General features: G+C 39.3%; 2 protein-coding genes across 2 annotated transcripts; one reads left to right on the top strand and one right to left on the bottom strand.

Moving 5' to 3' along the window:
• Window positions 1–1,180: 1,180 nt before the first annotated feature.
• Window positions 1,181–4,848, top strand: LOC142987229 (uncharacterized). The gene is made up of 2 exons (XM_076135856.1): window positions 1,181–1,288; window positions 1,394–4,848. The coding sequence occupies exons 1-2, from the start codon at window positions 1,277–1,279 to the stop codon at window positions 4,769–4,771; spliced, it is 3,390 nt and encodes a 1,129-aa protein (XP_075991971.1). The 5' UTR covers window positions 1,181–1,276; the 3' UTR covers window positions 4,772–4,848.
• Window positions 4,849–5,908: 1,060 nt separating this feature from the next.
• LOC142987238 (uncharacterized) lies at window positions 5,909–16,726 on the bottom strand. Its single transcript, XM_076135870.1, has 3 exons — window positions 16,577–16,726; window positions 9,468–9,900; window positions 5,909–8,029 (listed from the first exon to the last, which is right to left on the bottom strand). The coding sequence occupies exons 2-3, from the start codon at window positions 9,848–9,850 to the stop codon at window positions 6,172–6,174; spliced, it is 2,241 nt and encodes a 746-aa protein (XP_075991985.1). The 5' UTR covers window positions 9,851–9,900; window positions 16,577–16,726; the 3' UTR covers window positions 5,909–6,171.
• Between the last annotated feature and the right edge of the window lie 216 nt (window positions 16,727–16,942).

The following is a 16,942-nucleotide window of genomic DNA, read 5'->3' as shown; positions in this document are numbered from 1 at the left end:
TTATTATAGATTATATTAGTCTTCCTACTCTAGTACATATCTACATACATTCATACATATGAAAAAACATTGCGCTTTCGCATCGGGGTAGGAAGATACTAAAGAACGACACCTCCCTTGCTTCATTCACACGATACATGTATCTTGTCTTACTAGACCGTTGGTTACGAGTACTACGAGAAGTTTTCCTACCTATTCTTCTAAAGATTTACTTGTTTACGATCTCTATTGGAGTTTATCGACATAGATCGATACAGATTTTTTACCAACATATCTGAATTCCAATGAGACGCTAGCTTATCGTGATTAACAATAGCTAAATAATTAAGTGTTAGTCAACATTTTGCAATGAGTTTTCACTAAGAGAAACGAACAGATACGCTGTATCATCTATCAGAGTCGCATCACCCATATCGATTGTTTACTCGTTCGATATCAATTTACGCTTTATCGATGAGCGTTGATACGTAGACTTTCACTGGGTTTCCAGTGCCTAGGCTCCCTAACTCACTGACCGTGACCGTGGTGGAAAGAAAGCAGTGGGCTACGAAAGTGAACACTAATGTATTCACAATTAACTTGGGAATTAGGATAAATGTTCCAATTATAACACCTACTGCGTTAAGATTGTTGACAAACATTTGTGCATGAAATCAATTTTCTCGTTTGAAAATGGTTAATATCAATGATCCTTGGTCGGTTGTGACAACCATGAAGAAACCCATTGCAATAACGTTACACAAATAAACACCTGTTTCGACCGTGACCATAGTTCTGTAATGTCGCCCTTATACCATTGCGACGCACTCGCCGCCGGCGCTGGCGATGTCTTCGTTTTATTGTTGTGCGCTCTCGTCAACTCACGTAACGGGCATTTGTTACTCGCAAAAAATCTTTCACCCAGTCGCTGTTTATATAACCCGCCGACTCCAGCGAGTGTCTTCGGCGGCTCTTTTGTTAATGTTCTCGTACCATTGACTTAAAATCGTGTTACGTATCCGGACACAGGAAGTATTATGTTTATTTGCTTGTTTCCAATTAAAATGTATAAACGAATAATAACAATTTGGCTTATTTTATTTAACATTATCGAGTGTCCAAATGTTATATCATTTCGGGTGGCGCTGTACCTAAAACGGTGGAAAATAGAGTGGTATTAGCAAAAAGACGAGCGGCCGGTAGAGGTTGCGCTCGCGCACGATCCGATATAAGCGCGCGGAGGGCGCCCCGCCGCTGCAGTGCCGCTCCCGCTGGCTACGACACAACGTCGCCCAACATGGGGAGAAAGGTAATTTAATAAAATAATACATTTATTAAAAAACAAATACTAATTATTAAATTTGTGTTATAATAGAGTCAGTGTTTTTGATTATTATTTTTTGTTCGGTTTCAGGCATTATTGGCAGCCGTTTGCTGGCTAGCATTAAGCCAAACGCTTGGTGATAAGACAGCCTTTTATGCAGCTGTCCCAGATAATGAAAGTGCAGAGAGTTCTCCGCGGCTGTACCGTCACGCGCCGGCCGGAGTGTACGCGAGTGCCGCGCCCTACGTTGCCTACTCGTATCAGAAACAGACTACTTACCCAGGACTTGCACAGACCGCAGCCTCACAAGTTGTTCCTGTTAAAGAAAACTACGTGAACCACTTGACGGATTCCTATGGAAACAAATTCGTGGGAACACCACAGCTATCAGGGTATAAGTTGGCGTTCCCTCAGCAATTTGTACAGCTTCAAACGAAGTTACCGGAACATTTAGCACAACCATTAGTCGCCGCTTCTGCCAACTTTCAATTCAAACAAGAAAACGGCCAGTTCTTCGCCCCCTACAGACTCCCAGCGCTGCAGGGGCCGCTGCCTACACCGCTCAATCAGTTTCCCACATTCGGACAGCTCTATGGTGGCAAAGTGACAAATTTGGCTCCAGCTCCTGTGAATCATGCCCAACTGTGGGGACTTCCGAAGACCCAACAGCAACAATCAACAAACAACAAAGCAGTGTTTACAAATACGCAGTCCCACGAAAAATTAAACGATCACAAAAACGAACCGAAACACTCACATCAAAAAGAACCACAAATAATTATCGGAACACCCAAGGCGCCAGGCGTAGTGACTGTTGCGCCTGTAGCTCCTGGTGAAACCAAGTTCCAGAAGATTCAAGAGGTACCTCATTCATCATTTGGTGAACCGAAGTTCCAAAGGATCCAGGAGGCTCCACACACTCACTACGGTGATGTGAAATACCAGAAAAATGTAGAGGCCCCTCATTTACAGCTCACCACACAATCGTCTCATGAGTCTCATTCAAGCCACGAAGAACCCAAGTTTCAGCGAGTTCAAGAATTTCCACATTACGAATCTAAGTTCCAAATAATTGACGAAGGACCTCATTATGAAAGAATTAAAGAACACCATACGCCTTACGGTGAGGTAAAATTCCAACGTTTGCAGCAATCCCCTCCCGCTCCGCAAATACATCACAGTTATGAAGAGAGACCACAACACTCACGACCAGTAGAAAGTTCACACTCTCAAAACAAGAAAGCTAAACTTCAAGCGGATCCAACCAAGCAAGTTGTCACTTACATAAACGATATCAATGGCAAGAAGACTATTGTGGAGTTGGAAACAAAACCGACCCTTCCACTCCTAGACTTAACCCTTCTTGAACCTTTGACATTTGCTAATCCGTTGGTGCCTCAAGTGCAACATTTTTTGCCCAGAATCAATCAAGCTACGTATCAAAAACTGCCAGAGCTAAATCTTCCCGCAGTTAAAAATTACCAGAAAGAGTATGCTGTACAGAAGACTACGTCGTATAATAGCGCAGAAGGCCATGAAAAACCACAGAAGGAGGCTTCAAAGAAGAAACATAAGAAGCCTATCCAGCCTAATAAATATGACAAGCATAATGATGTACCCAAGAAGACAACCGTTACTTATCATGAAACTCTGGATGATGCGCCAGAGATTACATACGAGGTGGGTTCCGCTCATTCACCTAACTACAAAGAAACTGTGAAACAGAAGGCCGTGAGCTACAACAAGCAAACACAATCAGAACCGGTGCATATTTCTTACGGTTCAAATACTGATAAGAAACCTGTAACGTACAGTTACTCGCGTACGACAAAGGAACCGCTGCAATTGAAGAGCAACTACGGAGATGTTCCTTCACACCTTATTTACAATTTTTCACCTGAAGAGCAAGTGCACGAAGAGAGAGCGATAAGTGCTGAGCCGCATCACAACGAGGCCGAGCACGAGAATGAATCGTCTCACGAGTCACACAATGACGCTCCACATAATTACCATGAACATCATCACACTGAACAATACAAAGAACGTCCTCAGTCCTCCGAGGAGCATCATGAACCGACCCACAAGGAAAAAGAAAGTTATCAAAAACAAAATGAAGAAAAGCAACAAAATAGTCTAGAAATCGTTAACGACAATCATAATCCACCAAAATATTATTCTGAACCGGCGCATATTACTTCAGAAAATATTAACTTTCAACCAATATTGAAGGAATATCAAAATAACATTCGTTTGCTGACAGCTCCCAGTGCATCCATTAAAATAGATCCTCATCAACACGTGCAACCGGCGCGGTCCACGCCCCCGCCTCAGGCTCATCATGAAGAACAATCACAGCCGCAGAAGCACCATCACTCACAATCATCTGAAGCGCATGAAAACCCACACTCGTCATCTGAACAACAGCGTCATCATCACCAAAATCCTGCGCCCGCCTCTCAGGAACACCCACACACATCTTCCGAGTCCCACACTCATCATCATCATGAACATCCATCACCCGCTCCACAAGAACATCCTCATTCATCACACGAGACCCACTATCATCACTCGAGTCCTCAAGCCGAATCTTATAATGCCCCAGCTTCTCATGTTCACGAAAAGTCAAAACGTATTATAATTCAAGAGGAAACGCCCGATGAGATGCATATGTTAAGAGAACAAATGCGAGCGGAGGTTATTAAGCGGGAAGAAAACAGCGAGGAAGATTTCGAAAAGGCGTATCATGACGCCGCTCTCGGATTCCCTGCCTACAACGTAAAAGCCGCGGATGCAGAAAAGGACATTTTTGATCCAGAAAGTTACGGTGTCCCTCATTCCGATTATAACTTCGACAGCACCCCGTTTCAACAATATCAAGAAGAAGGTGACGAATTTCCGAAAGAAAGTCGTTCTAGGTACAAAGACGCCAGAGACAAAATGAAACAGAACTATTATTCAGAGTATGCAATCAGCAAACCGGAAAGCTTATTGGATAGATACCAGAACAAATTAGGCTACTACAAATTGTTTAAAGAACAAAAGCCGGATTATCTAGTCGACGATGAAGAGGAAGACAAAAAACAAAATCAGAAATCAGCCAAGTACTCAGTCGCGCCGACGTTCAATTATCACTCGTCGCAGGATAAAGACAGCAAATCGTATTTCGGACATCCTAAACCAAAGCAACAATTGTACGAATACGATTACTCAAAGGGAACGCCACGAGATAGCTCCGCGTATGCGTCCCGGCCCTTCCACAATTACAAAACTAGGCTAAGCTTTATAGAACCTCAGTTCCAATACGGCTTTGCGCCGCTTATGATGCCAAAGCTCCTCGATAGCGAACTAGCCGCTATGGCTAGCAACGATAGTCCAGAAAGTGAAAAGCCGGGCATGAGGAAAAAGATTTACAAAGAAAACTGGTATATCAAGAAGACTAGTACATCTGGTGGAGCGCCAGCTAGCTGATAAGATTAATTTATTATTGTGTTAATAGTTAGTTGGTTACCAAATAATATTAAATTAATAAACCTCCTTAAATATTTTATTGCAATTTTCTTTATGTGACCTGATTTCCACTTGGTCTAGATTAAACGGCACTGAACAAAATGAAAAGTTCTAAGAATAACTTGAACTATTTGTTGAAAGATTACGTAACAAAACTTTCGCTATCTATCAATATATTACGTGACGCTGACTGTTTTTTACATCGGTTCTTGTCGTTCATCGGTAAATAAAAAACTATATTGCTCAGTGCACTAGTCGGTCAAAGTCAGTCACCGTGGAGCACAAAAAGTTCCGAGTTCGATTTTACATGACGCTCGGCCGGATTCAGTTTAATCGCAGTTGAAATCCTGAGGAAATCATTAGGCACGATCAAATTGCGTTAAATGCCACCGAAATGTCTAACAGAATTAAATTACATGGTGAGGAATATGGGTGAATCTTAGTTCCTTCCGTATCCGGTGAATAGTTGCGTATGTAAACTTCCCTGGGCGGAACAAGCAATATAATGATCACGCATTATGTTGATTGTTGGCTGCACGCGAACTATTAGATTTGTTTTTTTCATAGTGGAGAGCAAACTAACGTTTAATGTATGTATTTATTACTGTCAGCTAGTAGAGCAGACCGGCACGCCAGCGCCGCTGCAGTGTTGCGTAATATACAGTCTGTGTCCCATCTTTATCAAATAATAACTATAAGCCTTAAAATATGTTCTTCGCTTAACTTTATTTTATTACCGAGCTTTAAGTTCAAGCTCAGCGTTGCAATATTTCTTATAGAATTCTTTTGTTATCTTCTAATACATTTACTTAATAGTTTTATTTAAAAAGAAACAAAATATTTCGAAAACCCTAAAGAAGTAAAACAAAAAGAGATATCTAAGTACCTTGAGTTAGATCTTGAGCAACATTCGATTATGTACGGCGAGTCAAGTTGCAGACGCTAAAAGTAGTTAAAAGTGAGGAAATAAGTAAAAACAGTGTTGTTTCCATAACTAGCCAGCGTTTTACTACTGAAACCAATCAGTTTTTCAATAACTCCAGTATCGAATTAATTATTCAAATTCGGTCCGTTTAAATCGTTGTCAATAAAAAAAAATTTCAATCGTTTGTTTTTTATTAATTCAATACTGATAGGTAACTTAACATTAGCAATAACTTCACAAACTGCATGAGAATCATCACCTCATCCGAAGCTACGTATGTGACTAGTAACATAAAATAAATGTGTACATAAATTCGAAACATTTCTAATTTGTTAATTCTAGAAACACTATAAAATGAATTATGAGAGTACAAAAATAAATTATAATAACTAATTTTCTATAAAACTTATCGACTTGTGCTAATATTTGTAGACTGCTATCTGACTTTTCTGTTGGTCTCTGTGTCGGTCTCGTCTACGGAGTTTCGTCTCAGCAGCTTTATAGTCATCAATACCGTCGCGACTCCTAAGCTCAACGCCATCAGAGCTAAGATCGTCACTCCTGTAGAAAAGTTGTAACCATTTTTGAAATCAAACAGCTCTCCGACCAAGGCCACAGGTCGTAGGATTTTAACAACGGGTTCACAGCCGGACTCTCTCACATATTTTGCCCACGTTCTATTAGCCATAGTCAATTCTCTAGGCTTCGCGAATGGCCTCCTTCCGGGCACTGTCTTGTTAACCATCGTGGTCATGTTCCGGAGCTGGGTCTCATTGTAGTGACAGTACAAGTGCTTCTTCTTCTTGTTGCCCTTGACTACGATGTCTTTCTCAGCACTCTTAGCACCGATCAGCACATCCAGGTCACCCTTGATCATATTCGCCCAGTCCCACATCTCCGCGATCTTACAGTCGCAAACAAATGGATTGCCCAATAAATTCAGAGAATGTAATTTAGGGTTGTTAGTGAATACATCGGGGTCTATTGTTGTGAGATTATTGTTACTAAGATTTATCTTCTCCAGCAGATGCAATCTTTCCAGGAATGATAGACTCGCATCCGCAGATCTTAAACGGTTTCCAGCCAAGTTTAAGTCAGTAATATTTTCGGTGTTCTTGAATGCATCGACGTTGAGTGAGGTTATATTACAGTTACTTAAATCTAGAATTGTTACTTGAGATAACTGTTTTGGGAATATGGGTCCCGCTGGCGGGATAACCAGTGGGTTTCCTCCGAGCCTGATCTCGCGTAAGTCCATGTAAGTTAAGTTCTTGAAGAAAGCTAATCCATTCAGTGGTCGCTTCAATCCGCAGAATTCCAATTCCAATGTAGTTAACTGGGTAAGATTGCCAAATAGTCCTGCTTCTAAAGATAATAGATCGTTGCCAGACAGTATGAGTCGCTTCATTGAAGTCATTTTGGCAAAAGTGTCCGGCCCAATGTATGAGAGGTTACTGTATCCCATGTTCAGGTATTCTAACTTTTCTAGTGGCGCCAACAATTTTGTGAAAACATTTTCCAAAGGATTGTATGAAATGTCCAATTCTAAAAGGTTATCGAAAACATTGAAGTTATCTGGTAGATCACGGAGGCCACAGTTGCTCAGGAATAATCTCTCGAGTTTGGGTAGAGGTTCTAATGCTTCTTGCAAGTCAGTCGCAACTAGTGGGTTTCCGGAAAGATAAAGTCTCTTCAATCTGCTCGCATTTGAAAATGTTTCACCAGAGATAGGTCCTTGGATATTACAATTAGACAGATCTAGTAACTCTAGGTGATTGACACTGTTGCCCAACGTGGCCGCGACATCTAAGTCACGAAGTTCATTGTCGGCCAAAATAAGTGTCACCAAATTAGTGCAATTGGAGAACGTGTCTTCTGACAACGAAGTGAGACCAGATTTTCTCAGGTTCAAATATTCTAGTCGGACCATTTTTCCAAGCACTTCCGGCCAATCAGTGTTTGATAGATAGTTTCCTGCTAGCTCCAAAAACTTTATATTGACTGCGGTTGAGAATGCATTTTCTGATATGGAGGTGAGCTTGCAATCATTGAGTTTTAAAGTTTCCAGACTGGTCAGAACATCGAAGACTCCAGCTTCCAAGGTTTTAAGTGGATTGTTGGACAAGTCTACTGTCGTTAGTGTTGTTATATTGTCGAAGAACTGTGAGTTGATTGATGAAAGGTTGCAAGAACTGATGTCTAAATACTGTAGTGTAGGAGACGCCAGGAACGGTCCTTCCACATTAGTTATCGGGTTATCTTGTAGTTCCACGTTGAGCAGTCCGCGTGAATCTCTGTAAATACAAATGGATTACTTTAGATAAATTGCTGTAATATCAGAAAGATTTTTTAGAGCTTTGTCGCAAAAAGTTAAACCTAAATTGGAGCCTTGAACTGTTATTAACCGGCAAATTAGCAGCAGTGGTAACCTCGTGACGCGAAAGAAATGATCAAGCGTAATCACATTACTACTACATACGGTCATGTGTATCAAATGAGTCACTCGAACAACAAAGTAGAATCATAGTCACATTGTACCAATCTATTGGAGGTAACGGCTCCTTTTGTGCGCTCCACCCGAACGGCAGCGTATAATGAACACAAACATGTAAACGGCGATCTAGGCAGCGAATTCAATTTGCATTCGTTGTGTGACCATTATCCAATATTGGCACCAGCGCTGGCGGCAATTGGACTCGCTTCTTGTACCAGAGTTTAAAAGCAAATTGAACAATTTTGTTATCAGCCAGCATTGTGCGCGTGATGAATGTCAAGAGTCGTCTCGCAAACAATATGCGCTCGTGAGAAAATATGTGTGTTGTAGTAAATACGTGATTTGATGATTCATTGTGTTTACTGCGATCTGATGACGAAACGTAAACAAAACTGGTGCAGTCGCTCTGAACGAGTTCGGAACTGCAGCCAACTGCTTTAATCGATTAATCATCGAATTAAAAAGATCTTAATCAAAATACGACCATCTTTGTTCAGGACGAAATGCCTTTTTAATGGTAACGAATGATAAATTGACACTCTAAACGTCCTGTTTTCAACAACTTGAAAATATTGTGACACGTGTTAATCCCTGATAGTTCGCACATGACAGGAAGTGGATGAATTGAAGACATTCTGTGTCCTCTGTTGTAAAATATGACCTAGAACTCTTGAATTAGTCAATTGGGGAAATCTGTTTACAGTATACCAATTTGTTTTTTCAGCATTTATTTTTCTGTACTTTAATACTGCACTTATTCCATTTCCAGGCCTGAGTGGTTGTTATGAATAGCCAAAATAGAGATCAGGTGCTATTACAAGTCTTTTATTTGCCACTAAAAGGCTCGCTGCCTAGATTCTGCGTTCATAGAATAAGCAATCTATTTACCTTTTGTACTATTTTCATTGTAAGGTGTTGTGTCATGACAAAGTTATTGGTTGTCAACTAAACGACATAGTACGTGACTTTCTTAAAACGATCATAGCGTAATTATTGGGGTTGTCATAAGATTAATATTACGATGCTTGAGTTCCACAATTAATTGCGCGTAGTTTTAGCAAATTAAATATTTCCTCAGAGATTTAATTAGCGTTTTATTTACGTAAATTTTCGTGTTGTTTTTACACAGATAGATATTCTTTACGCTAGCATTTATTGTATCGAGATACGCAGTTTCAATTAGCGAAGATATCAACTAGACTGAGCTCTAAAAGATAATCTACAAACAAGATACTTACAAGAACGCTTCCGGGTCCACATAACTGATATTGTTCCCAGACAAGTCGATGTCAATCAGATACTCCAAGCCTTTGAAAGCCTCCTTCTCCACTCTCGTGAGACGATTATCAGCTATCTGCAGCCTCCTCATCTTGATGTCACTGGGGAACGGCTTCAACGTCGTGATGTTATTGCCGTTCAGATCTAAGATGTACACGCTAAGACTAAGCTCATCGTAAGGCACTTCGGTAAGGTTGCTCTCCGAACAGTCAGTGACCCAGTTGATCCTGAAGTAGTGGCAGTCGCATTCGTCAGGACATTCCAGTTCGAAGCTGTCTCCGTTGAAGCCGTAGGTCAGACCAGTCGCTATGAGGTAGAAGGCGAGTACCGTGGAGCGAGCCATGGTGATGTACGACGTTGGAATTCAGATTACAACTTCTGTAGCCATCATATCTGGAATAAATAAAAAGGTTTCTGTTGTATACTTGCGTAAACTGGGCCTTCGTTACGTTTTTTGTGAACTTAATCGGAATTATGTTCGGGAATACCTACAGATCATATCAAGATGATTGTTACTGGAGTAAGAAACTTTATAAACAGTAGCACAGATTAGTAGCACATGTTATCGTTTGCAGGCTGATTAATGATAATTAAACGTTGTCATCGTCACATTGACGTGTTAATAGGCGAGACATCTGTGTCAGATGATTCTTCTCGAGCATAACATAGATTTGTTATCGTATTATATCGTGATATCCACACATATTATATTGATTACTGGAGGTTCCAATCATGTTTTATACTCCTGCTTTTATGAATTTGGGTGCATGTCGCAGGAATGACACGGAATATAACTAATCGTTCCGATATCATCCGATTGATTGAGATAACACGTTTAATTTCGATGTCAAACCACATAATCGATTACGGATGTTCGTTTTTTGTGTCTCGTTAATTGAGTCCGTTGTATCGAAGCTCCGAGACGATACTAGAATTAAAATAACGATTGTGTAAGCCATAGGACTGTCGGGACAATAAATATAATGGGCGGCATCCTGCACAAGCCGGCGCGACATGTTTCCCGCCAGAATTTTCCAGAAACGACACAATGAGGTTAGGTCACAAGAAGTTTAATCATAGTAACTGCTCTTGTAAATTGACCGTCGACCTGACATTGCAGACAGACGCCAGTAGTGACATAGTAGTGTGTTGTTTACTTAAAACATTCAATGAATGGCGATCAGCAGTTGATTTGTTAACAATATTGTTACTAGGTTTCTATAACATTCTTAATATTAAACATAGGTAGTCATAAGACTCAACAGTAAGATTCAGTTCTAGTATAAGTTTAATTTCTTATGTGTAGAGCAAGCAGTAACAATCTAGGGTGGAATAAGTATAAATGGGATATGATTGTATAGGAAAGCGTTTTTTTTATATGAGTTTAACACTATTGAATAGATAAACTACCGCTAAATGTACCTCAGAAACCGGGGGTAAGTCAACTATATAGAGTTGATTTTTGACCGCAAGCAATTGATTAATTTATTTCATCTGCTAAAACAAATGTAGGAGTGATTAACAATTGGCGAAACAATGAGATTGTGCGAGTTAATTAATCTAGTTGCCGCGGCAAATGTTTAGCACTCGGTGCAAGCATGACCACTAATACAGACCGTAGAGTCAGACAACATGTGATTTCCGTGAGTCACCGTTTAATTAAAAGATACGATGTTCTCTTGTGTGACTAATGTTTTGACTTTTGATACAGCTTTTGTTATGATGCGATTTGAACAAAATGACCCTTCAAAAGTTTAAACAAGAGCTGTTGGGTGCATCTCCAAACTTTAGGGTAGAGCTCTTAGGGCTGTGTCGTAGCAAAAGTAGGCTTTGTTTGACGTTTTTAGACTATAAAGAAAGATAACCAATATAGTATTGGTTATCTTATACCTAATCATGATAGATCAGATGCGTTTCATTGAAATCCGAGCCTGGTATGTGTAAAATGGCTTAGAATTATTTATGTTGACGGAAAAAGCCGACGAAGTAAGGTTCGGATTCGGACACCGAACTGTTCATAACAATATATTGTTTTCATAAGTAGGTAGGTAATACCTTTTCCAGTAGCACGATTCTGTACAGACGGTACTCTCGAGTATCGAGCTGCTTGTCGGTAGTCGATAGTGGTAGAGAATCGAGCTACAGAATGACGTATTTTTAGAAAAATATAAAGTCCTTTGTTACTCGATTAACTGGTAAATTGTGACTGACAGCGTTCGGGAACTAAGCGTCACAATTGAATTGACCACCTTGATGGAACTAGATAACTGCCGTAGTGGACAACGTAACAAATAACAGCTAGACTGCCTAGTACCTACTACGTATGTTAGCTATTGTAGTACCTTGGAGTCATAATATACTGCGTTTAATTGTAATTATTATGTTAATTGAGGTATTTAAAGGGCAAGTAGGTTCATACAGTATCTAGATACCATATTTCTCTAGAGTTTAGTGATAGGAAAAGTTCTGACGCGAGAAACCATTGTATTATGCCAAATTGTTATTATTGAAGAATACTATAAGGATTTCTATAATGTCTAATATCTAATATTCTATGATGTCTAATGTTGTATAGCGATACTTAATTATCGAAGTTATCGAACCGAATATAATTAATCCACTTTATGCCTAGTTTGCATGCGTTTTAACACAAAAATACTGTCAGGATAAGTATACGACAGAAAGAAAAATTTAGGTGAAGGCTCAAAGCACATGTTGTGAAGTAAGTGTGAGTGGCTACTTTCTTGCATAAGATATCGGGAAAATATCTAAGCCGATAATGTTACACTAGTTATTAAATAGGATTATCAGGAAATTACCTTGGCCTTAATTATGCAGAGTTTTAACTGCATCGTCTGTAAAATAGCTTTAAATTGAATTATGCAAAATAGCAACTTTCCGATGCAGTTATAGTTTGTTCAGCAGTATTTACTATGGTCGTTTGTTTATGCATATTTGGAATTGACTAACAACAGTCACAGCTATCAAGAAATATTTAAATTACTTACTTCGGACAATATTGGAAGTAAATTGTTAATCCAACTTTTGCTCAAGAGTTTGTCCGATAGTTCGATAAGAGATTTTTTTAAGTTCTTTGATGGATAAATCGGTCTTAAGTTTATTAATTCTCTCCAAGTCATGAGTAGCCACTACGAAAGAAATAGGATTGCTTCAGTTGATGAATGAAAGTTGTATGAAGGTGGATAAACCAAAAAAGTATGTAGATTCCATGACAAAGGTATATTTTGATTGTCTCTGCCTACCCTTTCACAACAATAGATGCCAATTACGTCAGGCTAGAACAAGGTGTAACCTTACGAACTATGCTATAAAATGACGCACATGCATTACTGAATTAGTAATAAACCATTAATAATTAATGGGGTGTAATACTGCCGGCGTACCAAAGCTTGATTATATTAAAATTTGAGACACAAAATGTGATCCTAGCATTCATCCCATCCCAATCATTCAATCCCAATCAATACTTATACTCTTTAAAATATAGCTTGATTAAAATGACAGTTCTAAGCAAAACAGAGCACACAACTTTGTAGTGACGTCTAAGGCCCTTCTCCCATTACGATACTTGTAGGGTACGATACTCGAGTATAATACTAGTTGGATACATGTTCGCTACCCGATGCTCGCATATTATGCAACTTAAAAGTTACTAAATTCATCATTTGTGCAAACTCGTTTTTTGTAGACTGAGGCCCTTCTCCCATTACGATACTTGTAGGGTACGATACTCGAGTATAATACTAGTTGGATACATGTTCGCTACCCGATGCTCGCATATTATGCAACTTAAAAGTTACTAAATTCATCATTTGTGCAAACTCGTTTTTTGTAGACTGACGTTATGTCGAGCGACTCCAGTGACGATGAAGCTCTTGCAGTTTTTTTGTTCTCAATTTCTCACAGTTTCTATAGCACCTAGGAGCTGTGAGGAACTGAGGAACTACCTATATTATCAAATGTTAGATTCTGTCAAACTTGAAACGTGGTGGAACTATATAGTTCCGCGAACATGTTTCCTGAACATAGTTCCAATTAGGAAATGAATGATTCCATGTTCAATCCGCTCCCGAACATGTTAAGCGCATGTCTACGCGAGACGCGACGCACAAGCGACCAACACGGCGGGTATCGCGAGACTAGTCGCGAACGCGTAGAATACCAGTATCGTAATGTGAGAGTCTCCATACAAATGTATGTGAGATACTTCGTGGCGACTAGTCTCCGAGACTAGAGTCGCGCAGGCGTATCGTAATGGGAGAAGGGCTTGACGTTATGTCGAGCGACTCCAGTGACGATGAAGCTCTTGCAGTTTTTTTGTTTTATAGAAATAGAAGACGTCAACGCAAGAGTAGAAAATACTGGATTCATCCATATATTGAAAGAAACATAAATTGTAGAGTTTTTGTAGCCGCACAAGAACTACAACACGATGATAAGAAATTTTTATCTTTTTACCGAATGTCTAAAGAGTCCTACTTGCATCTTGAGTTTCAATCTATACATATTATTATAGGTAATAAAATCGTAGGAAAGTCAAAACTGTAGATTGCATATTTTTTATATTTTATCTCTTGGTTGACAGTCCTAAGCCTGTGTAAAGTATGAAGGTAAATCAAGGGATATTTTTGTCTACATTTATACAGTAACAAATAATGTATAAACTATAAAGCAGTTCTCAATTTCTCACAGTTTCTATAGCACCTAGGAGCTGTGAGGAACTGAGGAACTACCTATATTATCAAATGTTAGATTCTGTCAAACCTAAATAGTGGTGGAACTATATAGTTCCGCGAACATGTTTCCTGAACATAGTTCCAATTAGGAAATGAATGATTCCATGTTCAATCCGCTCCCGAACATGTTAGGCCCTTCTCCCATTACGATACTTGTAGGGTACGATACTCGAGTATAATACTAGTTGGATACATGTTCGCTACCCGATGCTCGCATATTATGCAACTTAAAAGTTACTAAATTCATCATTTGTGCAAACTCGTTTTTTGTAGACTGACGTTATGTCGAGCGACTCCAGTGACGATGAAGCTCTTGCAGTTTTTTTGTTCTCAATTTCTCACAGTTTCTATAGCACCTAGGAGCTGTGAGGAACTGAGGAACTACCTATATTATCAAATGTTAGATTCTGTCAAACTTGAAACGTGGTGGAACTATATAGTTCCGCGAACATGTTTCCTGAACATAGTTCCAATTAGGAAATGAATGATTCCATGTTCAATCCGCTCCCGAACGCGCATGTCTACGCGAGACGCGACGCACAAGCGACCAACACGGCGGGTATCGCGAGACTAGTCGCGAACGCGTAGAATACCAGTATCGTAATGTGAGAGTCTCCATACAAATGTATGTGAGATACTTCGTGGCGACTAGTCTCCGAGACTAGAGTCGCGCGGGCGTATCGTAATGGGAGAAGGGCTTTAAGCGCATGTCTACGCGAGACGCGACGCACAAGCGACCAACACGGCGGGTATCGCGAGACTAGTCGCGAACGCGTAGAATACCAGTATCGTAATGTGAGAGTCTCCATACAAATGTATGTGAGATACTTCGTGGCGACTAGTCTCCGAGACTAGAGTCGCGCGGGCGTATCGTAATGGGAGAAGGGCTTTAGTCTCAAAAATAAACCTAATAATTTTCAACCTCTCTACAAGGCTACGTCATGTTGCAAAAATTTTAGTGAGGAGACACAATAGATAAGAGTAAATCATCTGATTAATCGTTAATCGCGAATTACACTTTGATACTATTCGTGACCAAGAATTAATAATTAATCTCCAAGATTGTTCCAGCGATTCTGATGATAGCGATGAGGATGATACTGATTTAGGATGCGCACTATTAACTGCACATCCTATATTACTATCATCTTCATCCCTATCATCAGAATTGCACCATTAACTGAATAAATTAATTTTATTTAACTTTAATTTCATTGTTTTGTTTAATTGATCCTAATTAATACTAAACTAGGAGAGGTCTCCGTGCGGTGTTAAAAGTAGGGCTGGTCGTCCTATACGAATTTGCTTAAACAATAAGATTCACAACAACAATTCGTAAAAAGCTAATTCAAAAATAATTGAATCGAATATAATTATTTTAGATTCGATTTTTTCGCTATCGATTTTGATCAATACTTCTACAACCCTAGTCAAAACAGTTTGACATCTGTCATTCTAATCAAGCTATATTTTAAAGACTATAGTAAGTGATGATGACGTAGCCTGATGATTCTGATGAAGGGGTTTCCAAAGTCTAAGTAGGCGGGTATTAAAAAAATAATTGAATGATGAATCACTACTTAATCTTATTACTCAGAAAATGATTTTCTTAGAACCGTTATTGAAATAAAAGATTTCCGTAATCTTATTACAAATGATTTGGACAACTACTGACAATAAGTTGCGTAGAGTTATCAGCAATCTTGATATTTTTTTAATAACAGCTAATATTTTGGTACTGGAAAGATGACCTAAAGTAAGCCTTAAACCCTGCTGTATTAATTAGATGGAATCTTAACTGAGTTCAGTTTTAACTTGATATAAAATAATGGAAATCTACTGGAAATTAATTCCTCACTTCAGTAAGCTCTACCTATTTAGAATTAGTATTGTTAGTCGCATTAAAGTTAGCTAACACAAGCAATGTTTGCATATAAAGTTATGGAAATGCTAAGTAGTTAACTTGATGCATAGCGGAAATGCTACGACCGCGGCGTAAACAAAACAATCGATGACGTTCTAGTTACATAGATATTGTACATAGATATTGCACAATAAACTGTAGATTAATGATTAAGAGATTAGAAATGACGTAAAAACACAATCACTGATCGCAAACAGCTTCACTAGGATTAATAAAATGCAGTGAGAGTAGTAACTAAACGTTACAGAAAAAAACTACATGTCAAGTAGAACTTTTTTTTCATTTACAAAGACTAGAGATTGTAAAGACTCACGTCCCTGAAATGCTGGCTATTGCCGAGGCCATGGTCGCGTGTTTCCGTACCGGTGCATACGAACAATAAACTTACATGTGTGTCTGCGTGCTCACTTGGCGGCCACCGGCTCTCTACTGAATGTACTGGACTTTATTGGTGACACTAGCCGTTTACCGTGTAGTGATGTCCACTATTATTACGTGTGGTCTGATTTCTAAGTACCGTATCGATATTGAGCGCATCTCTATACTACCTAGATATCTAGGTACAGTCTAAAGCCCTAGGGCCGTTATAAGTAGGTATCTACTAACTAGCTATTTTAAAAGATCACAGGGTAATCAAAAAAACTTTAATGCACTTTGTAAGTAATTTTAGGTAGGTACCCAGATATGTTACGCAATTATTATTGTTACTTTATTTAACTCTAGCATTTGTCGACGTGCAAAGTTCAGAAGCGCG

This window comes from Anticarsia gemmatalis, chromosome 1 (genome assembly GCF_050436995.1).
Source record: "Anticarsia gemmatalis isolate Benzon Research Colony breed Stoneville strain chromosome 1, ilAntGemm2 primary, whole genome shotgun sequence".
NCBI lineage: Eukaryota > Metazoa > Arthropoda > Insecta > Lepidoptera > Erebidae > Anticarsia > Anticarsia gemmatalis.
This window is presented reverse-complemented; position numbering and strand designations above follow the sequence as displayed.